Below are 27,466 nucleotides of genomic sequence, written 5' to 3' on the forward strand. Positions count from 1 at the left end.
CCCTGATAGTAAGCTAAATGGGCTAAATATCAAACATACAATACTGTTCATGTTTTGGCAATTCAGAATTTATGACTACTAATTTTCTAGACCCCTGGAATAAGTCAGCAGTAAAATGAATTTAATTTTCCTTAAAAAATGTCTAGTTAAGAGACCATTAGAAACAATGGATGGATATTTTTCATGCACATCAGTTGGTAAACTGTGGGACTACGACACTGTAATTGCAGGTAGAGAACCACGGGGAGTGCTGTGAGGAAAATACTCTTACAATAACATTTCCGAGGGCACCTGCTTTATGTCTGGGGTATTCAGGCACTGTGTCAATTAAATCCCATAGAGTGGCTCTTCCACTGCCACACAGCCTAAACAAATGGACTGGGTGAACTTGAGTCAGCCCTTGGGCTATATTTTTGGAACCCCTGTTCTATAGAAAACAAAATGAAGCCAGAGAGAGCACCACGGGACTCAGTCCACTTTTCACCTTTTTTTGAATTATGCTCCAAACCTACTGTCACGCCCTCTGCAGCCAGAGGGCGCTCCTTCTCTGTCCTGTCCCTAGTTTCCCGTCTTCTATCCTTCCTGTCCCTCTCTTTCCCTTGGGCTATATATTTCCGGGTCTTGCACTCTGTCCTCGCTCAGCATTGACGTTCGGATGTCCTGAGACCCGCCTAGCACCAGGGCTCCCCACGTCCGCTACCTGAGGGCATAGGTTTCTATACGGCATTCCTGAACTCTTTGCACTAATGAGCCCGGGCCTTTTTCCTGTCTCGCCGCTACGCATATGGGTCTTTTTCCGCTCTCCTGCTCCCCACGGTTAGTCCCTTTGGATGTCCGTGACACCTACCTCTAAACGGAGTCAGCAGATCTCTTATTGGGCATTATGCCACTTCAAAGGATATTGTAAATAATAATGTAAAGTATATTGTAAAGCTGCCAAATCTATTAGGACCATTAATATGTACTGTATAGTCACAGACCTCAAAGAAATAATGCTTACTTCTGTGCAGAAGACATGGGGAAAGTTTAAGATGCGGTATTTCTCTGAAATTTAGAATGTGTTCAAGATTTATTTAAAAGTAAAGTTTGAGGTCAGTAACTCTTTAGAGCCTTGAAAAACCATAATATGCAGACAAGGAATTCTGTTAGGGAGGTGAAGGATAGATGAGACATTGTCATTCATTTCCACAACACAAAGAAGAAAAGCAGAGCTTTAGAAGGTACAGCTGTCACAATGACAAGACATTTTGAAGTTTCAAATTGACCATTACTAGAAAAATACTTTTTCACTTAAAAAATTACTGTCCTCCTAAACCTCTTACGTTTATGTCTGAGCTGTCACATCTACTAATTCTGCTTTGTGCAACCTGTGTATACAGTACTGTATATTTTCTAATTTTCTAATGCAAAAATGCTTCTCCTGCCTGACTATGTTGACTGCTATGACTACTATATTCTTATTTACATTGTGAAGAACTATCTCAATTTAAAGGTATCTGTAAGTTCTAAGTGACAATTAGTTATTGAGATTCATAGGCCAAAGAAATGTATAGTACAAAGGTGTACTTAAGTATTTCAAAAATGTAATAATGGACCTTAGTACAACTGGGTTTGAAAAGGTCTGTCCATAGAGGGCAGTAATATTACAAGTACAAGTAATAGGTTTATTCCATGCTGAAAAAAAGAAGAAAGAGAACACAACGTTTCGGCCGTGGAGCCTTCTTCAGGTGTCACTTGTAATTACAGTACTATTGTAATATTACAATAGTACTATGTAATATTACAATAGTACTATGTAATAGTACTATGTAACTATGTAATATTACAAGTACTATTCCAGAATCATAAGAAAAACAAAGTACTAAATGATACAGTATAGCTCCTACACAAATCCTGCATTTTAATTTAAAAAATAAACTAAAGCCATTAAATATCAGAAAATGATGCATCAATACACAATTTACTGTCCTGAACCAGCTACAGTATCTAATATTATGAAAGCTTCTTGTTGCATGGGCTCCTAGCCATAACATAAAATCATATATTTATATAAAGATCCTTGGAAGAGTTGTCAGACCCTTTCTTTGGTGTCCCATTTTGCATAATTACAAAACGATGCATACTGCACATAAACTTAATCTTTTATTGAAATCCCAAACCCTAAAACTGAAGAGAACAAAGCATAAGATAAATGTAAGCAAAACAAATGACTCTAACAAGATACTCATGGATCACTTATTAACAGCAGTTCTCCAGTCTTTGCACTGATTTTCGATAGGATTCAAATCAAGACTTTGACTAGATCATTCAAGGGTCTCTTTTATATTCAGCCATTTCATATTTAGCCACTCTGATGTACAGTAGCTTTGGCCTTTTGCTTAGGAAGGACTGCTTTATTTGTATACAGATGTGTTCAAATTGATTAAAAATACCTCATTATTCTAATAGTGTTGCTTCCAATATATTTAGTGTATGACTGCATAATCAAGGGTGCAGTATTAACTGTGTCATCCTTTCTGATGTTACCCTAGGGTAAATATGAATCAAAACTTGTCAGTTCTTGTCAGGTTGTATTTCTTGCTAACAGATTTAATATTAAAATGTACTGTTGGACTAGATTTGTTTTAGTAAAGTACTTGTAAAAGGATCAAAAATGCAATTAGAAAATGCATTAGTATTAAATACTTGGATGTTTTATTATCAATCATTTTGATTTGTTCCTTCCCGCCAGTGTTGGCCACAGTAAGAGCTGAATCAGAAAAAAAAGAGAGTTTTATGTCCCCATTGCTGGAAGTTAATTTTCTAAAGCGAATTCTATATTTCATTTGGTTTCAATAAGAAGCAAAAGTAAACAACCAGAATCCACATTATGCAATGGCTAACAGAAAGAGCAAATGTTATTTCTCTTCAAAATCTCTGTAAGTCTATTTCATAGCATGTTTTTTAAATAACTCTTCATATGGAGCAGCACTAATTCGAGAAAGTAGAGGTGCAGTGGTTTGCCAAGGGAATTCTGTTTGGATTAAAAGAATCACATTAGGATTGTGAGGAACGTCTCATCTGGGACTGTAAAATCATAGCTTGATTGTGGAAACATACAGTACTGTATGTGTCGCCTTGGAGGCACGGGTACTGTACATTTGTTACAGTGCTGCTGTTATTAAATAATCTTGTGAGGCCAGAGGTCCATCATTTCAGCACCAGATGGTGAGATAAGTCACTGACGTGTAAGTATTTTAGAGCACAACAGAAGAGTTTGCCTTTGCCAAGAACAGATGTGTCAGTACTCGGTACAGTGAATGCAGCACCCATGGACAGATGTGACAAGAGATCCCTGAATATGTGTGCAGCAGCTAGTCTTCTTTCTTTCACCCTTCTTTCTCTCTCTTTCATCTCCTGCACACCATCCCTTTGAATATTACATGATCACATGTAGCTCCTTGAAGAAAAACAATTAACTCCCTCTTTTCTCTCATATTATCAGAAGATCACATTCATTCCTTCCAGGTGTATACGCCTATTTTTTTACACTCTATCAGTCTTTCCTCAAGTCACATGTTTTTTCATCAAAAGTATCACTTTTGATTAAATACAGTAGCTTTAAGATGTTTAAGGTTTAATTTTAATAAAAACAAAAAAGTACTTTAACTGCAAGATATGATTTGTTTTTCTATATTTGAACAGTATCTCCAGTGAGTAAAGCACAAAAAGAATTAAGCAAATTACTGTATGCTGTGTCCCTGATGGTAGTTCAAAATTGTGCCCTAGTTTTACATATTCCTGATAAATTATCAATATAATATTATTTAAAATGTAATTTTCATTATATTAAATTATTTTTTATCTTATTCTTATTTAATGATTTTTAATTATCCTAGTTGTACTAGGTTGCTGCTGGAAGAGGTGTTATTGGGACCAGTAGGGAGTGCTCACCCTGTGGTCTGTGTGTGTCCTAATGCCCCAGTAAAGTGACGGGGACATTATACTGTAAAAAACGGGGCCGTCCTTTGAATGAGACATGAAACTGAGGTCCAGAGTAGGGGTGTAATCCCGATGTCCAGCCAAATTTCCCCCTCGCCTTTATCAATCACTGCCTCCTAATGATCCCCATCTATAAATTGGGATCATTGTTCTTTCTCCTCCACACTGAGAGCTGATGTGTGCAGCACATTGGTGGTGGAGGGGAGTCCCCGTTACCTGTAAAGTGCTTTGAATGTAGCTGATAAGTGTAATGGAGGAATTTATTATTATTATGTTTATTATTATCTTTATTAACAGAACTCTAGACATATTGGTGACTGGGATGGATCCTTTCAAGCTGTCATTGTGCACAATGAAGATCCTCACCTCCTCTGAGCCGGACCTGAAGATGAGCAGGTCGAAGGGGATGGCAGCCACCATGTCAATTAGGAACCAGCCCTTGAAGTAGTGGACGGCAATGCGGCCTGGGTGGCTCACTACCTCGTCATTGGTGTTGACATAGGTGGTACGGAAGTTGATGATGATATCGATGATAAACATGATGTCCACAATAAGGTCCACCACGTTGAGTGGGTTGCAGGAGTAGGCACAATCGTTTTGCGCTGCATCCTCCTGGTCATTGAGCAAGAAAGCGGCGGAGTAGGGTGTGAAGATGGCTGTGTAAATGACCAGCAGCAGGATCAACCAATCCCACACTGCCTTGAAGGGGCTGTAATGTAAAATTGTCCATTTGTGGATCCGAGGAGCCTGGAGCTTGTACTCTGGAAGGACATCGGCACCTAATGATAAGACCTGTAAAACAGTGAAACCTGGCGTCAGGCTTGTGCTGCCAAAAGAGCAATTAAACACGTGGATGAGATGAGCAATTGGAATAAAACACTAGAAGACAGAAAAAACAGGGGTTCACAAGAATAACCAAGTGAAATATCGTGACGCTAAGATAAAATGTATGGTGAGAGAAAAAGAGGTTCAAAATGTGCTCTATGTCTAAAGTTCATACACTCATTTAACTTTAGATTGCATATATTGCACAAACTGTATTGAATTTTTTGTGAAATTATATTGTGAAATTCCACAAATATACAGTAAAGCCAATAAGTCATTTTTTAAACTTTTCAAACAACATATGAAAAGGATATTGAACATTCTTCAGCTTAGCTGTTAGGTGTTATTAAAGATTCTGCTCAGCACCATCATTTCTAAATGCTGGCTGTCAAGTAACTTGTCACCTTTCCCATATACTAGTATTATATGTATGATATAGTTTAATCTCTCAGTTGACATTTCATTCAATTTTTCATTGTGGCATTGCTTAGAAATTTTAGATTTTTGATTCACAAGTTAACGTTAAAAAGAAAGTATGCCAAAGTACTCTGAATACAGTACTCAACAAACAAGCTGTCATCTTTGCACAATCTACATTTGAAACACATTTATATCTGTAAGCAACACTCAGGTTTAAATCATTAAAACACATATTCAAAAAATCAAATGAAAGGAAATGGGATCAAAGTACAGAAAAAGTATAACAAGTTATGGACAGTTAGATAAGAGAAGAGGCCCATCTAGGGTGTTTGGTAGTTAGCAGCTAATTGATCTAAAGATCTCATCCAGCCAGGAAAATGGCAGAGTAGCTTGTGCCAGACTCCCACAACCTGTTTTCAGTATGAAATGTGACACACTGTAAAAACAAAACAAAAAAATACACAGTATCACTTACATACTCACTGAGCGTTTAACACAATCCTCAGATAAATCTAGACAGTCTGTTGTGGGATATTTCACCTCTCTTCCAAAGCTGCACAGTTACTGTACCTTCTGTTGTTGGTGTTGGTGAGTTGAGCACTCTCTTGGCTAAACTGGACACTTTTATAAAATTGCATAACATGAGCTGAGTATTTTGTTATTCTTAGGAACAATATAACTCCGACAATAAACTTTTCTATCATGTCACCAATTATAATTTAAAGAAAATTATGTACAGTATGTGAGAAAGAGCTACTCATCTATTGGTGTACATGACTATGTACTGTACTGCTCTTATCCAGTGACTTACTTGTATGTGCCATGATTTCATTTAAAACTTATTTGAAAAGTATTTAAAATGTACTCTACTGGTTGTTTTGCATTGACTGTACATATTTGTTTTGGATTTTGCATCAATTAACCTTTTTGAACTGTATAAAATATTCTTGGGCAGTAATTCATATATAACTAAAGTAATTATATAGTACAGTAGAAGATTTATTGGCTACTTAAGACATAATGTTTGAGTGAGGGGCTGCATCAGTGTGCATTAGCTGCATAGGAATAAGTAAAGGTTAATTTAACTATGAAAAATAGAAAGGAGAAAAACAACGCTGTAGTTTATTAGCCTTATTACTCCTTTCTATTTTACAGTGTGGAATTAACCTTTACTTCTTACTTAATACATAATTCCTAGCATCTCATACGCATTTTATTTTTTTCTAGTTCAGTGTTTTGCATCCTACATTGCAATTGTGAATAATGCAGAAATATGCACGCCTCTTGAGAGAAAGTAACAGAAAGAAATCTCATGGGAATTTTTTATTGTCTATTTAATGATAAATGGGGTCTTGTAAAAGACCATTTTCAGAATTTTATCACATACTGTACAACACATGCTTCAGGGTATAGGCAAAAAACTATTCAGTCTGAGAAAGGTAAAGACAAAACAAAGATCACATATTTTTATTCTTTCATCAGAAAAAGAATAGGTTATAGATGAGAATCCATTAATCCTGCCTTCTTTCTTTATTATGAACCTTATAAGCTCCTCTAGTCATTTTTTCAAAGCAATTATTTATCCAGGAAATAATTGCACAGTTAATAATTTCAATAATATGCAGATGTCTTTTTCAAGACAAATAGCCAAAGAAGGGCCTCTTATGCCATCCAGTAACAGAAGCATTTACTGTAAATAGATATACAGTACAAATATCTTTTAACACATTGTTGAAATCTACATGTATTGTGCATATAAGTGAGAATGATTGCGAACATCTGGGTTAGAGCATTTTCAGAAATCACAAATTGGTTGAGTTTTTTTCACTTAAATTAGTGAAAGTCTTTTCAGGTTATGATTTAAGGGTGACATACTAATTCTACTGGATTATGACGTTTTTCTCAGTTTAACCCAACAAGAGCATAAAAAACTTATTTTATCCTGGCTAAGCATCCATGCCAGAATACCCCTTTTTAATGTAGTGCTACACCACTGCTTCTTACATCTTTTCTTTTGCCTGTGTATACTGTGTACCCACTATTGTTGTATTCTTCAATGTCTCTTTGAGTTATGTCTCTGTCATTCCATTTACTGTACATAGTCCCATGCTAAGGCCATAGCTTCTGTTTATTGCAGTTTATCCCTAATACCCCCGAACTTTAAGTACAAGTATTTAATTATCTGATCCTTTGAAAGTCTGCTTGTCCCTTGGGATCACTTTATGTCTCTGCTTACTTCTCTTGCAGTTTTTCTCCAGATTCTACCTCCTCCATTCTATCAATTGTATGTAAGTAAACAAGAGATGGTATTTCGATTAATAGAATTCTTTCAACAATTACTCAGTACATGGGCAATACACACTGACTGGAGAACTGATAATGTAGCATCCAATCATAAAAAGGGTGACAAGACTAAACCAAGAAATTATACACCAGGATGTCTTCCCTCCATTAAGTGTATCATTTATTGAAACAATTGACCCGAACAAGAGGATCATTAGTATTTTTCTGACTGTATTCATTTGTACAGGATGACATTTACTGGAGCAATGCTTAGTGAAGTGCCTTGCTAAAGGATGCAACAGCAGCATCCCTCCTGGGATTTGATCCTACAGCCCTCCATTCTGGAATTCAATGTCCCTAACCTCTTACTCCCCCCACTGCTGCTCCTGACAGGACCGTCAGCAGTATTGCTATAAATAATCATTCCTCTGCCCCGGGGGGTAGGCAGGCCGGCAATATTATTAAGGCCAGCAATATTATTATCATTTGTTTGCTTAGCAGGCATCATTTTCCAGGGCAACTTACAAAATAAACCATTGGTTGCTGGCTGCTCTTTTCTTTAATGAAACGAGGGTTATAGGAGTAAACTAATATTTTCATACTTTAAAAATCCATATTTTTATTAAAATTTAATATCCTCTTATATAAACAGAATTTGGTAGCATTTGTGCCTTACAGTGGAGCTGATGTCTTAGACAACAATGATTTTATTTTCTCCAAAGTTTGCCATGCAGTTCTGTAGTGCATGAAATCAACGAAACAGCACTTAAATATAGTGAAATGCCCTGGGTTCTGGATGATGTATGTGTAGTTTTTGTGTTCTCCCCATGTTCATGTGGGTTTCCTCCCAATATTTCAGTTTCCTCCAACACACCAAAGACAAAGTTAATAAGTAAGTTTTTAGAAAATTGGCCCTGGTGTGAGTGTGTGTGTCTGTGTGATTGACGATTATGATGATCATGGAATTTCCCATAATTAATACTGAAAGTAAATATTTTGGTTATAGTAGGAGATAGCCACAGTGGTTTTTGATTGCACGTTTTTTGTTTAGCACAAAATAAAGTGAATACTGTAATTCACTGTCATTAATAAAATAAGAAAAAAATGGAGCAGTTCTTGCTTGCTTGCACTTTTCTTACTACATTATCTTATAAATAAGTTGATTATCTTTTTTCTCTACTAAGATTCTATGTATGTCTTTTTTTAAAAAGGAAAATCAACTTAAGAGACATAAGAAAATTCACAATGTATGTTCATTACTTTGTATTATTACCTTTTCATGCTACATTTTTGCATTTGGAATTGACACCACTAACAATCAAGATTAGTGCTCAGTAAATTTTCAAAATACATAATTGATGAATAAGTGGGATTAACAGATAATGTTTGTCCTGGCATTATTCACTTTGTGAAAAACATTAAAATTAAGGCCATAAATGCATTTATCTGTGACAGTAGTTAGGAATGTAGGTAGATATTGATAAAATAATCATTGTACATTTCTGAACTCATTGATGGTCAGCTTCTGCAATTTAGTTTAAAAAAACAAATAAAACCTGAAGTTTGAAGACATTACTGGCTTATTGAGATGTAAAGATTGTCTTTTCCAGAACTGGCTTTTTGTGGATCACTTTTAACTTGTCCTTTAATTGGACAGGGGGGGAGTTGAACTGTGAAAACATAGACAGTCTGCTGGTGATTTCTGAGTAGGGCACCCAGCTCATTTGTGCACTGGTAAAATAAGCAGATAGAGATCTCTTTGTTTAGGTGTTCTACAAAGTACTTTTTTTTTCATGACAAGCAAATGCTACTATTTGTTTTTAGGTTAATATCAGAAAATAATGTTATGAATGTGTAATGTGATGTTTTATGTTTTTATGCATTAATGTTTTGTCTACCTATCTTTTTCACTTGAAGGTCTTCACTAAGGGTGGCCTGGGAGTAGGAACATTCAAGCTGAAGTAAATGATTAGTGAAAAAATTGGTGAAATGAACTGTAATAAAATCGTGAAGATTGAGTGAAGTAAAAGTTTCTCTGCATCTGATCTGAGATGCTGAGATACAGGAATTTGATAATTCTTAATGCTGATTGTGACTGACTCGCAGACTAGTAACAAATAAATGCTTGCCTTCTCTTCACATGACAGGGGAACTGGCAAATCTCATATTCATGCAGCCCTGATTTACAAAACACTAACACGGGGAAGCTGAAAAGGATGAATAAATGAAAACTGAAACTTGATACTGCCACATGACATCATATCACTAAACCGGTACTGTATGTTTTACTCTAGTGCCTGAAATCATAGAGTGAAGAGTTATAAACTAAAGATGATATCAAGACTTTACCATCACAAACACAGATGTTCAGACACAAGTTGCAGAAGATCCAATTTAAGCCATTGACATCAAACACAAGAAAAAAAGAAGTGGGAAATCTGGAAATTATATTCTCAGGAGCTCTGTAATGTATAGCTGTGAAACTCACAGAAAAGCATGATTTCATATTCATTGGGTCCAGGTTGCAAATATTGACTCCTAGAAAAGGCGGTCATGCTAGATAATTGACTCCAGGTGGTACCTGTCAAATTAGTTACCATAGTAACCAGTGCTGAATGATAGGTGTAGATACTAGCTTGCCCCATTGCTCATTCACAGTGATGAGTTTGACACTTCTATCCTAAAAAAAAAACTTATATTATAACATCTATTAAATTTGAAATCACAAAAAAAAACATTGTGTCTCTACCATTTCTTACTCAAGTAACATTTAAAATGAAACTTTTAATCAATTTGAGCAAATGAGATAATATTGTTTGTGTTTAATACAAAGCAAATAAAATAGATGTAATTAAAATATTATTTTTAGGACAAAATTACAAGTAATATAGTTGATGTGACAGTAACACAACAGGAATAATTTATAGTAAATTACAATTAATATACTGTAATAGAATTCTAAATCTGCCAAAAAATTGAGGGAAAACAACTTTTAATATCTAAAGGGGAAGTACAGTATGTAACTAAGATGTTAATCAATCACAGAAGGAACAGATACAGTAATTCTATAATAACACAATAATAGACAAAGGACTGATTTGGAAACAGCTCACATCTCTATGAGTAGTTTTCCTTGAGATACGTGTTGATTAATCTGTATTGTTGATAGTACAACTCGTAGACTTGAGGACAATTCTTTGGCTTTGTCTGCAGAGTCGGTCAATGTAAAACATCTTTACAGTCAGTAAATTCCCAAATCACTCAATGCCCTCAAAAATGAGGGGCAGTTAAAATATTAATTTCTTGACTGACCAATCTGTCAGCTGTTCTCTTCAGAACACCCACTGTTCCATCAGGGGGGCTCTTGCCATGACTCCAAAACATTCTAAGTTCCTGAAGTCACCTATTTAAAGGGATAATAAACTTCAATTTTAGTTTTGCAATCATGTTTAGGAATTGCAAAAAAAAATGAGATAAACATTTCTTGATGGGCAATGAACTAGACAAGTCTATGGCTACAATCAACACACAATGCTCAAATGAGCCAGAAAACTTTAATGAAATCAGAAAACTTTCTATATACATGTATTGCTGTTTGCATTCTTTTCAGCATACAGTACATTGTGCATAAAAGTACTCAAATAGCTTAAATCGAACAGTGTTCTCCACTAGCTGTACTTGTGTCCTGTGCCACATTATTTCTCATTTTTTCAACTACTGAAAAGACAGTAAAACATAAATCTAGATTGCCAGGTCTTCCCACTGTCCACAAAAACTACACCCCCCAGAAATCCAGATTTCTGCTTCCTTGGATCCCATCCAGGCTTGTGATTTATAAGCAGTTATATAACTTATGTTTGTTCAATCATATGTTCTTTATTGTTTTTGTTTTAATTTCACACTTGCAATTGTGCATGAGAAATGTAGTTAAAACGAGCACATCAACATTTTCCAAAAATAATGACAGCAAGTGACAGGAAGTGACTGAATGTTAAAGAATTTGATGCAGAGTATTTATGAAGATGGAATACGTTTTTGTACCTTATTCTTTATTTTAATCTACCACTAGCAGCTTTATTAATATATTATATTTATATTTATATTAATAAATTAATATAATTAATTACATTTATTTGTTATACTTTGGTTATTTTTATTTTCAGCCACCAAACTTTCCCTTCAGTTACATGATTCCCTATTAAGTGATTTAAAAAAAAAAGTTCCAGTACTGTACTTTGAATTACCGTATGTAATAGTTTAATGAGGGAGCTTTCAATCTAATGGATCCAGGCTCCATTCATGGCATGTAATCCCCTTTTCAGAAAAAAAACTCTACAGCAACATTACATGTTAAAATGGTAGCTAGGCTACATACTTTATATGCTTAAACAGTATAACACCTGAATTATGTCATATTTCCCTATATTATGATTATTAGACTAAGCAATTCAAGTGCCACTTATCGATCCGTTTTGAGAAGTGTAGATCTGAAAGTAGTGTGGACAGGAATGTAATATACCTTAGTATACAGTTGGTGCAAATTTTGACACACATTCTGGACGGCAGCATCTGTACAAACCCCCGAGACAGCACCCCAGGTCCAGAAGTGAATCCAATTGCTCATTTTATTTTGATTATTTGCAAAGACTTGATCCATATACCCTATGCATTCCCTGTAATAGGCTTTCTGACAAACAGAGGAAGGAAAATTACTAGTCGTGTCAGCCATTTAAGTTTAGTTGAAGGTCTTCCTTCTGCCATGATAACCACTTTTTTCTTTACACATACTGTATACTCATGATTACTTTATGCAAGACTGTTATAAAAAGGTCTAAATATTATGATTTCCTAACAGTATGTCTTTCAAATGTTTCGTTTATATATATAACACACAGGACTTTTTAGATTCTTGATTCATCTAGGTTACTGTATATTCCTTGCCTGAAATTCTTAGTGTGTTCTTAGTAACAGTGTTACTCCTCTACCTCTTTCCAGTCTCTGTGGAATCAAAAGGAGACCTGTAGATAGAAACTAGACATGCCTACTCTTTTGTAGAGACAATAAGTCATTTTCATCTTCTGAACTCATCTTTATTTAACATCTTTATTAATACAGAAATAAATTTCTGACAAACTATAACAAATCTAATGTTGGCAACACTGAGATGCTCTTAATTTTGATATTTTCCACAGACATGTCAGTCTTAAAGCTCAGTTACACTCATTTGCACTGTGTCAAGGAGTTTTGTGAATCATCAGTCGGGAAACTGGATGAACATCTATTCTCTGAAAGAGATAATTGGATTTGCAGGTAAAAGACACATCTATCACTGTGGCTGCCACTCTCCTCCAGCAAACCGTGAAGAAGAGTTTGGAAGACAGTTCTGTTAAAATCTTAATATTCCCCTGTGGTAATTTCAGGCTGCCAACGGCAACCAACACAGTTCACTAAGAAATTGGGGATCAAGTTAACCTTAAATACATTTTGACTTTGCTACATTTCACTAAAATTAGTTTTGACCAATTCAGCTTAAGAACAAACCAGTTGAAATAATGATAATTAATCATGTTGTTGTAAATAAAAAAGAAGCTAAGCTTACAGTACATTTAGTTTTACTTAAATTAGTAAGGTAGCATTATCACCTTGTAATCTGAATTTATACAGTATCTCACAAGCTGGGCAGAACTGGACCTTTCTAGTACAGTCTAAATTATGTTATCTGTCTAGTCAGGCTTTTAATTAGTGTTTGCCCTTTTTCATTTTTCAGTATTTTTATCTCTATCTTTTTGTTCAACGCTAATTTAAATTTTACCCCTGTACAGTGCCACCCCAAACACTCGTGGTGTACATGGGCACTGAAATAAACATCCTGTATTTCTTTTTAAATAAATACTTTGAAGGGAGAGCTATAAGGAAAAGCAGCTTGCCCCCCACTTTGACCATTACCATTGAGCATGACCCCACTATGAGGACCTTTTGCTTAAGCTTTAGTTATATTTCAGGTGACATTTTAAAACAAGTTCCTGAGTGATTAAAGATGCTACAACACTGTTTTTTTAACAACAGTAAATACTGATGCCCTAAATTTCACTCTGTAAGCTCTGTTCTCCCCAAAGTTTCCTCTTAATTTAGTTTGTGAAGTCTTTTTTTCAGTTTCCCACCTGATCTGCTGTTCAGTGGGACAGCTAGTGCACAATGGCTGCTGCATGTCTCCCAGGTGGGTAATAAACTTCAGTGGTAAATAAAGTAAGCCCCTTCCAATATGTACAGTAAGGCACTTTGGGATATTTTGCAATTAACTGCCTATTATAAACATAAGGAATTGGAAATTACTAATATTTATACATATTGCTAATAAAGAGTAAAGGGACTTTTAATTCTGATAAATACGACACAATTTTACAATAATTAGAAAATAGCGTACAGTATATGAATGTAGACATCACAAATCAAAATCTGTCCAAAATCCATATATTGCTTAATGCAAAATATTGTCATTTTTTCTTCCCAGTAAAATTTGACAAAAATAAATTTTGCCATTTTAAATCCCACTATAATTTAATTGTAATAATTTAATTTAGCATTTTTGGTCATCTGGTAGATTTGTGAAATCACTGCAAGGTAACAGAAGCTTCCTGGATTTATCTTAATTCAGGCTGGGTAATTAAAGCTGAGCACACAAACAACTGTTTGAAGATCTGGGACAAGAGGTTACTGACTTTCACATTTCCTCTGGAGACAAACATTCTAGTATCAACCCTAACATCCATCAGCAAGGCTAGTAGGATGATTGCTACCACACCAGGAAGAGCACAGGAATGTTTTCCCAACCTTTCTATTTTTGACATATGCTAATGACATACAGTATAAAATATTCCTAACAGCCATAATCAGTCACATTTATTGACTTAGTGAACAGAGCGATGAATATTAAATGTTAATCACAAAACCATGTCAATAGAGTGCAATTAACTTAACCACAAACAGATAAGAGTTTATACATTCTCAAATAAGACTTTACTTCTTGAGGAGGCTCAGGTCCTTCAATGTGTGTAGTAAGATGCTACATATGTTCTATCAGTCGGTGGTAGCGAGTGCCATTTTCTACGCAGTGGTGTGCTGGAGCTCTGGGATTAGAGCAGTGGATTCTAAAAGGCTGAACAAGCTCATCAGGAGAGCAAGCTCTGTCATTGGGTCTGACCTGGACCCCTTGGAGGTAGTGGCTGAGAGGAGAATGATGTCCAAACTAGAGGCCATCATGGACAACATCTCCCATCCCCTCTATGACAGGCTTGCAGAAATGAAGAGCACGTTCAGCAATAGACTGATTCATCCATGGAGCAACAGGGAGCGCTACAGGAGGTCATTCTTACCTTCTGCCATAAGACTGTACAACGCATCCACCTTGCGTCTGGGCAGAGGCAACATCGACAGTGACCTGTTTCTGGACTGAACGCATCTACACATCTACTGCTACATCTGTTCTCTTTCTTTTTCTTTTTCCCGTTTACAACCGTTTTTTGTGCAATATATGCCAGGGACCTGTGCAATACATTTATATCTATATTTATATCTATATCTATATTTACATCTATATTTATATTCATATGTGTGATACGATTTTTCTGTGTACTGTTCTGTTCTAGTTTGTTCTTTGTGTGTCCGGACTGTGAGTAACTCTTGTATTGTATTGTATGTATTGTACTATTATTATATAATTCGTTACACTGTGGCTGTGTTGTCTGTGTTAAGATGCTGTTGCACTGCAATTTCCCTCACGGGATCAATAAAGTATCTATCTAAAACAAGAACATACTTGTTAATAAGTGCTGCATTTGTGTTTTTTATGTTAAGGATAGTAATACTGCACCTTAGTTAACAGCAGTACCATGCTGTCCTACAGTATGTGATGCCAGTATAAGAGACAAAGTGACAGATCAGTTGCTGCTTTGCTCTATATACTTCATAGCATTGTGACACATTATTGGGGTAAACCTTAACTTGATAAATATCTTCAAAAATCTGCTGAAAGCCAGCAGTTGAGATAAGGATATAGTGCAAGCATATGTTTCTGGATAACCTCATACATTGTTGAGCAATGCAGAGGAGCTTGCAGCCATTTTTTCACATTTAAATATATACAGTAAATACATGGATGCATATCCTTTAAAGATAGGAAGACATATCCTTCAGCACTTCAAAAATCTTACAGTACTCTGAATCTTCTGACATTGCCCATGGTTTTCCATTCATAGTTCTCAGTTCTTCTTCCTGGTCTCCCTTGTCCTAGTAGTAGAATGCATTATTTGTGAGCTTGTAGGCTGCAACAATTTATCATTTAAAAATTATAATAAAAATATTTTTGTTTTGCTTTGTTACTGGGTTGTTTGGGATCTGGGATAAATTGTTCAATAAGCCTGTTATACATTTGTTAATCCATTCATCCATTTTATAATCACTTCTTCCAATTCAGGCTGAGAAATCATCTTATACAGCAGCTCTACCCCTATTCACTCACAGTCCATAGGTATGCATAATTACTAATCAAATATGGGTTATATCATAAGAAACCTGACATACTGTACACCCATGTGAGTAAAAAATGAATAGCATTCACTCTGTTACTTTATCCAGATACTCAGATCCATATCATCTCATATTTATCAAATAAAGTTAAGTCTTAAGGTGAGTTGTTTTTAGGATTTAGAGTATATGCTTCATATATTTTCAGTAATTATGAATCATCTGGTAAATTGAAAAGAAGAGAAATAAAGCTAATTATATTTTACACTTAATACATCATTTACATTTGTTGCCCCCACTTAACCAGTATTGTTCATTTTGTTTCAGTTTTTTAAAGGAATATACTATATGTATAAACAGTATATGGACATCTTTTGAATGCACACTCTATTAATGGGCACAAGCTTAACAGCCACAAGCTAAATCATTGTTCCTATCTGTATATAGAGTGAAAGGAATTCTTTGATTTAGTCAGAAGCCCTGTCTTTCAGAAGGCAGGATCACTCAGCTAAGTGAGAAGGCCAACAATTCTAAAAGTGTGAATTGTTGGCTTGCCCCAACTCAGGAATCCTCCCACTAAGAATTTCAGATCAGCCACTTATCCTGCCTTTTTAAAAACCCCAGGTGAGTCAGGCATTTCTTATTACAAAGTCCCATATTCTGCAGGTGAAATAAACATTTTGTTCAGGAATACAGACAAAACTCTTTAATATAATGAAGATGGGAATGAACATTCCATGTTTAAATGGAACTAGAATTTAGTTTCAAAGCCATGCCTGCATCACAATACACCCCTGCTGATATCCCTTTAAAGTGTATTTGTCTAAAACAAACTTTTAATGACAGGAAATAAATATAAGCACCAGAAATTCTATAATTTCATAGAAAAATAACTGCTGAAATATGCACAATAAACTATAAATGTCAGATGATCTCAAAATTCAAAGAAATGAATGTTGTCTTCATGGGAACAATGACATATTCTGGGCACTCCATGTATCGAGCTCTAAATCACAGCCACCAGGCCAAGGTGATCTTGACTTTCTCAAACTTCCTTTTAATATATAAAAGAAATCCATCCATCCATTTATCCATCCATCAGTCACAATGCAATCAATCACAGTGACTGATATTTTTTTAACTGGTCCGAACAGTTCTAGGATTGTAGGATTGTAGGACCTTGCAGAGCTTTTGTTTCAGGCTTTCAAGAGAGAGGTGTAAAGAAATGCAGATCAAAACAACCTGGTTTCAGATCAGGACTTTCAGACCCGATCTACAGCATGCCTGGTGCAATGATACTGTCCATTTAGTCAATGATACATCTTCTCTCTAGAATGCCCGGTAAATTGCCAAAGAATGAAGAAGGGGACTAGGATGAAGTGCAAAAAGAGGTCTGCTCAGCTGACCTTGATCAAAGGAACAATCAGATGACTTCTCTGGCAGCTCCTCTCTTATGCAAGGTATTACAGAAGGCAACAGCTCATTAAAAGGAATTTACTTTACTTCTAAAAGCCAAACTGCTTAAAAAAATAAATCTTATACACTCCAGAGGCCTGTCCTGTGTTCAAGTATTTTTAATCTACTCTGGGTTATCCCTTTAGTCATTTATTTTTATTACTCCTGACATGCAGACTAGATTTTCTCACTCTCCGTGATATACAGTGCCTTGCGAAAGTATTCGGCCCCCTTGAACTTTTCAACCTTTTGCCACATTTCAGGCTTCAAACATAAAGATATAAATTTTTTATTTTATGTGAAGAATCACCAACAAGTGGGACACAATTGTGAAGTGGAACGAAATCTATTGGATTTTTGAAACTTTTTTAACTAATAAAAAAATGAAAAGTGGGGCGTGCAAAATTATTCGGCCCCCTTGCGTTAATACTTTGTAGAGCCACCTTTTGCTGCGATTACAGCTGCAAGTCGCTTGGGGTATGTCTCTATCAGTTTTGCACATCGAGAGACTGAAATTCTTGCCCATTCTTCCTTGCAAAACAGCTCGAGCTCAGTGAGGTTGGATGGAGAGCGTTTGTGAACAGCAGTTTTCAGCTCTTTCCACAGATTCTCGATTGGATTCAGGTCTGGACTTTGACTTGGCCATTCAAACACCTGGATACGTTTATTTGTGAACCATTCCTTTGTAGATTTTGCTGTATGTTTGGGATCATTGTCTTGTTGGAAGATAAATCTCCGTCCCAGTTTCAGGTCTTTTGCAGACTCCAACAGGTTTTCATCCAGAATGGTCCTGTATTTGGCTGCATCCATCTTCCCCTCAATTTTAACCATCTTCCCTGTCCCTGCTGAAGAAAAGCAGGCCCAAACCATGATGCTGCCACCACCATGTTTGACAGTGGGGATGGTGTGTTGAGGGTGATGAGCTGTGTTGCTTTTACGCCAAACATATCGTTTTGCATTGTGGCCAAAAAGTTCGATTTTGGTTTCATCTGACCAGAGCACCTTCTTCCACATGTTTGGGGTGTCTCCCAGGTGGCTTGTGGCAAACTTTAGACGAGACTTTTTATGGATATCTTTGAGAAATGGCTTTCTTCTTGCCACTCTTCCATAAAGGCCAGATTTGTGCAGTGTAAGACTGATTGTTGTCCTATGGACAGACTCTCCCACCTCAGCTGTAGTTCTCTGCAGTTCATCCAGAGTGATCATGGGCCTCTTGGCTGCATCTCTGATCAGTCTTCTCCTTGTCTGAGCTGAAAGTTTAGAGGGACGGCCAGGTCTTGGTAGATTTGCAGTGGTCTGATACTCCTTCCATTTCAAGATGATCGCTTGCACAGTGCTCCTTGGGATGTTTGAAGCTTGGGAAATCTTTTTGTATCCAAATCCGGCTTTAAACTTCTCCACAACAGTATTACGGACCTGCCTGGTGTGTTCCTTGGTCTTCATGATGCTCTCTGCGCTTTCAACAGAACCTTGAGACTATCACAGAGCAGGTGCATTTATACAGAGACTTGATTACACACAGATGGATTCTATTTATCACCATCAGTCATTTAGGACAACATTGGATCATTCAGAGATCCTCGCTGAACTTCTGGAGTGAGTTTGCTGCACTGAAAGTAAAGGGGCCGAATAATTTTGCACGCCCCACTTTTCATTTTTTTATTAGTTAAAAAAGTTTCAAAAATCCAATAGATTTCGTTCCACTTCACAATTGTGTCCCACTTGTTGGTGATTCTTCACATAAAATAAAAAATTTATATCTTTATGTTTGAAGCCTGAAATGTGGCAAAAGGTTGAAAAGTTCAAGCAATATGCATCTGTTTATCCATTCATCCATTTTGTAACCACTTCTTCCAATTCAGGGTCACAAAGGAGCCAGAACCTATCCTGGAAAGCAACAGAGGCAAGGTAGGGTACACCCTGGACAGGATGCCAGGCCATCGCAGGGCAGATACAAAAACATGCACACACTCACAATTAGGGCCAACTTTCCCAGAAGCCAATTAGCCTGCAAGTACTGTATTTTTTTAACTGTGGGAAAAACCAGCTGGAGGAACAAAGGGAGAACATGCAAACTCCATGCAGATAGCAAAGGCAGATCTGGAATTGAACCCAGGGCCCCAGCACTGCACCACTTTGAGGTACAGCTGCAATCTATCCCCTATTATTAATTTGACTATTGGATATATTATTAAATACTTGAGTGCTTTCCATGTACAGTAGGTGGGTTCACATCATCCTCAATGAAGAGCAGCACTGACCTGAGTAATGTGCATAAGCTTCAGAAAGTTCAGTTAGAGAAGTAAGACATTGCCGTGGCTTTGTTATGGTGCTTAAAGGAGTTTATTGGTGTCAGACCAGCTCTATTGTTTATCATCTTACAGGGTTTCCCAGCGTACAATGGGTAACTCGCAGCCCTTAATGTCCTTTTTCAGGCACCATTTATCAGTTTTGTTTGTTTCAAATGAAATCTCTCTGCTTTCTAGAGCATTGCTTATATACTGTATATACTGTATACTATATATAACATTATATATAGCATATTGTTATGTACAGTATGTCTGTGTATTATGTATTATCTTTTAGCAAGAGAAATTATGAAGAACAGTTGAATTTATCTGACTGTTCCAGACACAGCAAGTGAGGTAACACAGAGTTGTATTATTTTGAGAGATGTGCCATGTTCACCTAATGCACCAAGAGACTGTGCCAACATTGGACTGACAGACGTGCTGCTTTTTTTAACTTTGCGTCTTTCATCCTGCCATTTCTTTTCCCAGTCATTTCTTAGCAAATGCAAAAGTGCCCACATTTGTTTTTTCTTGTAAACATGCAATATTCACTGCAAATAATTTGTTCCACTTTTCCACAGCCTATTATCTTATAATGTGAGTTATAAGTGGACAATTTTATTTTTCTCTCATTGCTATTATGACTCCTGTAGGTTAGTGCTAAAGGTACCTAAAGTATGCCAGTTCAATGGGATATCACTTTATTTAACCTGATTGTAGTTATAGTATACTGTATGTACTGTACTTTATCAGTCAGAGACAATATGTATTAATGGGTTAACCTGGAAATACCATGTATTGTTATACTTTATGGATACAGCACCTGGAACAAGGCATCAATTCAGCCATTTGTGGAAGCAGATACTATCCTTCATTCAAGACAGTTAGATGTGATCTGATCAATTATCTGGTAAAAAATAAATAAGCTTGATGGGCATCCTTTTGTTTCCAGACATTGTCATGAATAACCCTTTATAAAGTAATCTTTCTTATGTTGTCAATTGAGTAAAATTGAAGTCATCAATTTATATAGATTGCAAGCAAAAGATCACAGCCAAACACAATACCTGGCCTGCTGACTCTAAAAAGCTTCTTAATATTTTTTTTTTAGCATGGAGTGAAGAGTGGAGAGTGATATTCTTTTAAAGTACAAACAACTGAGCTTAATATTCTGAGGAACAAACAAGAGAAATCTAGAAGGCAACACATTTTCCAACCTAGATGAAATTCATATATCTCCATTTATCAGTGTATCTGCAGCATAGATCTAAAACAAGATTTATTAAAGAACAGATTGTGTCTAAACCTATAAGCCAATTATTTATTCTTTAAGGAGGGCTGTCTCAGCACAGTGCTGTCTCTGTCCTAACCATTTTACTGCCACACAGTTTTAAATGTCACTGAAAGGAACTGACATCAAAACTATTTGCCAAAAAGCTGTTTTTATTAAATGTACAGGGACATAACAAAATAGAAGGACAATTTTCCTTATACGACCAATTTTAACTCCTAAATGGTGTAATGTTATAGCCTTCCTTACATAACCCATAAAGAGCATAAACATGTCTACATACAACATGTTAACCATGCCTAAACCGCTGTGATAAAGTTTGATGTTCAGTAATGAGAACAGCAAATTAATTAGAATTAAAAAGAAAACAAAGAAACAAAAATACTAGCCAGAAGCATGTATAATGTAATAGAAATGTGTCAGTTTTTTTATACTGTACCAGCAAATTGTGTAATATTGCACCAGGGTCATTCTGTACCAATTCAACAAGCTAATGTGACTGCATATTGTAGATTGGTATGAAAATCAGCTCATTTGTTTAATAAACCAAACTAGAAAATTTGAATGGTGAAGTTCTTGTAGTTTCTGAAATATGACTGTTTACAAACTTGGGGTATTGGTAGGTATCACTGCTGTACCTATCCAGTTATAACAAAAACATACACGGTGCTTTTAAAATAAAATAACTTTGGAAATGTGTATGAGACATCCATTGAACATCACACCTATACTATACTTGTAGGCACAGTATACAGTAGTCATTTCTAATTCTACTTAGAATTCTAATTCTATAAAGAAAGTAATTGTAAAAGCTAACTTTTTTTGTGGTGAAATAGAGACTTAGTGAGTGATCAAGAGGTTTCTTTTAGCACTGTCTGAAGGGTAACAAAAAAGTTTCATTTTGTAATCTCTGATTTGGTTAAATCTCTATAGAAATATTATTTTTTTCACAAAAGTTTTCCATTGGTTGGGTTACTGATGATTTTGGAATTGGGCTTTTGTCAGAGAACTCTAAAATGTCACTAGCTGATACAACACTTTGCTGTCTATTTTTACACGAAATGTAGTTCAGACTTTTGTCAAGTATTTAACCAACCCACTGTACTCCATGGTTTGTCATTATCTAAAAAGCTGTGAGGTTCATTGACCACACTCTTCTATCACAACAGAGTAAGAAGGAAAAACATTCAGTACTAAACTAACTATGCAGAGCAATAAGAGACGTCAGCTACTGTACCTTGGCTTCGGCTTTTTAAAAATTTTCTCTTCTTGAGTTAGTGTTAATTGTCCTTTGCCAGTTTCAATTTACCAGCCAAATGAGAAATACAGTAAAGACACCTGTTATTTCAATCTGTCTTCCAAATTAAGAAAAAATCGAAGAGTCTGAGCTAACAAACATCTTAAGTAGTTCAAGAAAATCATACTGAAGAAAAATGTTTTTTGCTCCAATAAACTTGCTTAAGCCTATTAAACATACATTTTTTAAATTAGGCAATTTCAGAAGAAGACACACTGACCTCTCTGAAACACACTGGCAACAGACAAACTTACAGTAGAGTCACTACTGCCTTGCAGCAATCCTTCTATGTCCTCTACAAAACAGACCTTGGAGTGACAGCTTAAAATAAGACCACAGCCTTCTAAAATGATATTTAAAACCTATAGCCTTTTATTTTGTCTTGTCCAAAAAAGACAAGCTCAGAAAGCTTCCTCTCACTCACCGGCTGGAGCCCGCGCTGCTGGTCACTCATAGTATGAGCTCAGCACCCAGGCCACTCTGCACATTTGCAAAGAAAAAAAGCACAACGAGAAAACATGCACACAAAGAAGCAAAGCGATCTGTTCACACGTGCTTGTGGAAAGTGACAGGTCTCCTCCCCACTTCCCCCCGAGTTACATGACAAGAACACTCTGGCGGATCTCAGTTACATAAAGCCGGGCAATCATGTTCAGCAGACAAGCTTTACTGCAACTGTTACAGCATTTGGAAGATGTAGATTTTAATGAGGATTAATTTAAGTCCCATACCCAAGTCCCAAAATATCCAAAACAGTCCATACTAGTGACAACCAGACCTTGTGAGACTCCAGGGCAGGGAACGCCTGACATCTCCATAACATCTCATACTGTACTGTTTCCTATACAGTATGTCCCTTCAGGCTGTGGGTCACCAAACCACACCATACTACTGTCATCCAGATGTGAAATAAATGGCATTTTAACTTTTGGGTTTTGGTATATGTAGTTTTAGAACCAAGCACTTCTTGTGGTAAGATACCAAAAAATATTGCTTTATATTGATACACTATTTTTTTACCTTGTCCAGACAAAGGTAAGTAAACAATAATGTTGGTAACTTATTCAATTATAGCCACAATCAGTAGGCATTACATCACAAACAAAAGACAGAAATCATCAGCCTGAGACATATTCTACAGGTCAATTGGAGGTTAATGATGCATACTGTAGAAGGAATGATCATCTTTCATATTTAATTTAAGATCATATGTTTGAACCTTAGAGGTGAGATACAGTGCATTCCAACGTTTTCTGATAGAAAAGTCAACTGTTATTTTTACTTCATAGTCCAACAATTTGTAATCATGATGAATATAAATGTCAAGTTCAATATAATGTACTTATTATAATATAATATACTATACTATACTTATGTATAAGTAATATAATATACTTATGTATTGAGTTTTACTTTGGAGTACTTCTGAATGAGTTAAACTGATGCAGACATTTACAAAGAAAGTGGACCACAGTAATACTTTGAGTTTACAGCCTGTCCGAGATCATTCATTATTAATACTACTATAACAGTATCTTCTGTATCGCATCAAAATTGGAACATTTTAACATGTGTATGAGGCGATACACAACATGTCTGCTCTATACAGTAACTCTTCAGTGTACAGAATCATTTCCGCAGAGTTACACAACCTCGTCTCATCATAGTAAACAACAGTCACTGGCTTACTTGAAGGTGTAACACGTCTTCACTGTCATGGTATGGTTTCAACATACTGTACAGTATGTTCTCCATTACCACTATAAGAACAATACAAGCTTTAAAAAAATGTCCAAAATATGTTTCTAAAATATTTTAGCTGCTTAGTTACATGACTCCATATTAATGTTACTATCGAGTGGTATTAAATCAGTACAACTTTTATTTTTTTACAGTAACAGCAAGTGGTGTTCTAACTACAGTACATATTCTTAGAAAAGGATAAAATGTATCCTTTTGTAAATGTACAGTACAGAATATAAGCTTAATAATGTTATAACAAGCACGTTAAAACCAGAACCCATGTAAGTTACCAAGTTAAAGACTGTGATGCATAAAATATTTATGCATAATTAAAATATTTATGATGAAGGTGGTAGGTTGTGTACTTTTGTCCAACTGAGCAAATTTGCTTTTATAAAATATACTGACTTTTTCATGCTTAATGATAAACATGCTGTAATACAAAGTTTCAAATTATTAAAAATCTAAAGAGAATACAACCGAAATTCTTAATTGGAAAAAGATTGTACCTCAGGAGTGACCGGGATTAGAAACCGTTTTCTGGCGACAGCTCAAATGCTGTACATGAGACATTAAGCTTTATTAGCTCCACCTCGCTGTTTTATAAGGTGCTTACAGATACTATTATCAGATTTCAATTAACATGCGGTATGATACAGTATGATACTGTATAATGTGACATGATGCACCACCCCCACCTCTTTTTAACGCAGTGAACCTTGCGTATTTTGAATGGCTGGATCTGTAAATTTGATAATAGTATAGTAGATCAAAAAGATACTTTTCAAGTGACCATATGGTCTTAATGTATTGAGACACATAATCTAGTCATTTACAGAGTATAACAGTATTGGCTCCTCTTTAAGATCATAATTGCATGAAGCCTGAGACACATTAAGTTCACAATACTGTTTGTAGAATCATACTAAGCCTTGTGATATTCTCTTGACACTACATTGCCAAGTCTTGCAGTGCAGCCACTTTGAATTCCTTCCAATTTGTGGGGTATTACGACTTCATTTTTTTTCTTTAATATGTAAAACGGTGCTCTATTTGATTTAAATTTGACTTGGCTAGTTTTCCATTTTCTTACATACTCCTCTGTTGCATTGACGGTGTGTTTTGGATCACTGTCATGATCCACGGTGAATCATTGCCCAATAAATATGTCTACAGTTCCTGTGTTTCTCCACACTTTAACCTTTCCATCAGTTTGGTAAAGGTTTATCTTGGTCTTTTCTGCCCATAAAACTTTGTTTCAAAACTCTCCTTGCTTATCTTCTGAGAAAATTCTAAGCTGACTTCTCTGATCTTGGTGCTGATGTAATGTTTACATCTTGTGATATAGTCTTTGTAATTCTGCTGCTCTCCGTCTTCTATGAAATGTCGATTTTGATAACTTCACCCATATATTATTTTGGTTTAACCTGTATGTGTTTTTCTTGGCAGACTTTGTTTCAGTTTTTACCCCCATACTATCAAACTGTTAAATTCCCAGCCACTCTCACTCTCACCTCACCTCTTACCTATGATCTGAACCTCACAGTGCCTTCTTCCTTTCTTTTTTTCTTACCAAAAACCCAAACAAACATTGAAAATCTACCTCTACCATACATGTCAAAAGCTCACTCCAAAATTTCAATTTCAATTTCAAATTTCTATCCCTTTATTTTATTCTGTTTATGCATATTTTTGCACATAACCTGTTACCTTTTTGTTGTTTTGCACATTGCCTGTTGTTGTTTTTTGCACATTGCCTGTTGTTGTTTTTTGCACACTGCCTGTTGTCTCTGTCTTTCTTTTGCTACACAATTGTATTGTTGTTGTTGTTGTTGTTGTTTTTTTTTTTCTCTTTGTACTACTTATGTCCAAGAGCTAGCTAAATAGCATTCCGTTATACCATATACCATGTATATGAGTGTAATGACAATAAACCTGAACTTGAACTTGAACTTGAATTCATCTGACTGTCAAATATACGTGTGGTTTCTTTTGTTTTCAGTCTATTCCACATTGTTGATTTTGGTGTATTTAGTTTTTTATGCTATCACTGAAATCTTATTTTCTGTAAGCTACAAAACTGCCTTTAGTTCTTTAGCAGGACGTTCTGTGTCTCTTGACTACTGACTCCACTGAAGTTAAAGTGAGACAATTTGACAGAATGTTCACAGCTGTAAAGATGTCACGGAGTCTGAGCTGTGCCATTTACTAAGGAATGGGTCCCAGTTTCTTTCAATCCTCAGTGTAAAAACACATTTTCTGCCTTCTGTCTTAAATGGTCCTAAACCTAATTACCACTTGTGTCCTCTGGTCTTTTTAATGTTTAATATTGCACACATCCATTGAGTTGACCTGATCAGTGCCTTTCAGAATTTTGAATATGTGAATGAAGCCTGGATGAGAACACCCTTTCCTCTTAGATCGTCCTAGTATGATCTTCCCTTCAGACCAAACATTTATTTAGTTTATCTCAGTTTTATATTGCCTCTAAAACTGAATTATCTTATTTGTAGTGGGGACATGAAAACTGAACACTATTCCAAGTGAGGTCTATGTAATTCATTATATAATTTAAAGGTGGTACAAGATAAGACTTGCTCTTCATGAGTCACACAGACAGGGAGAGAAGCTTGGGGTCAGAGCCATTTATACGGCGCTCCTGGAGCAGTTGGGGTTAAGGGCCTTGCTCAGAGGCCCAACAGAGTAGGATTCCTCTACCAGCCGCAGGATACAAACCAGCAACTTTCCAGCCACAAGCTCAGATCCTTAGCCACAGAGCCACCGTACAATCTTAGTAGTTAGCTAGATGTTAAAATGTTAAATATTTTGTTAGCCAAAAGTACAGCTAGTTGTAGTTATCTTTCTAGTAAAATAGTGTTTGGTATCTCAAATAATATTTTTGAACATGGACCTATACTTGTTAAGTATAACCTATATAGCCTATCAACCTATACTTGTTCCCTCATCAGTTAGTGTGCTGATGTAGTTTCAAGGTATGACATCATTATGATTGAGTGTATATCTGAGTTGAGTAGTCTATATTACACTTCTACTACTAATCTCTTAAAATTTCATTCTCACATTTGAGCCATAATAACTTGTAGTGTTAATTTAAAATTCAACTGTAACTGAGCCATTTGACAGAAAATACTACCCCACAGATTCTTTGGTCATACCTGCCTTTTTTAAACATTCTATACCCACTAACATTTTACACATTACCATCACTTTCTACAACTTAAGTTTCTGTACATCCTATAATAAGAGTTGTAACAATCATACTAGATTGCTAACTGTTGCTTCTAAATGCAATATTTTGTTTACCTGTATATACTCCAGCTATTTAGCTATAAGACT

The 27,466-nt window shown here is 35.9% G+C and overlaps 1 protein-coding gene across 1 annotated transcript in view; it reads right to left on the reverse strand.

Annotated features, from left to right (window-relative positions):
* Nucleotides 1-27,466, reverse strand: part of kcnh2b (potassium voltage-gated channel, subfamily H (eag-related), member 2b) — a 258,779-nt gene that overhangs the window by 20,747 nt on the left and 210,566 nt on the right. Inside the window, exon 6 of the mRNA XM_088643187.1 lies at nt 4,348-4,773. Within this exon, the coding sequence (XP_088499313.1) occupies nt 4,348-4,773 (426 nt within the window). The remainder of the gene's footprint in view (nt 1-4,347; nt 4,774-27,466) is intronic.

Source organism: Lepisosteus platostomus, chromosome 8 (assembly GCF_059453375.1).
Source record: "Lepisosteus platostomus isolate fLepPlt1 chromosome 8, fLepPlt1.hap1, whole genome shotgun sequence".
In the NCBI taxonomy this organism is placed as follows: Eukaryota; Metazoa; Chordata; class Actinopteri; order Semionotiformes; family Lepisosteidae; genus Lepisosteus; species Lepisosteus platostomus.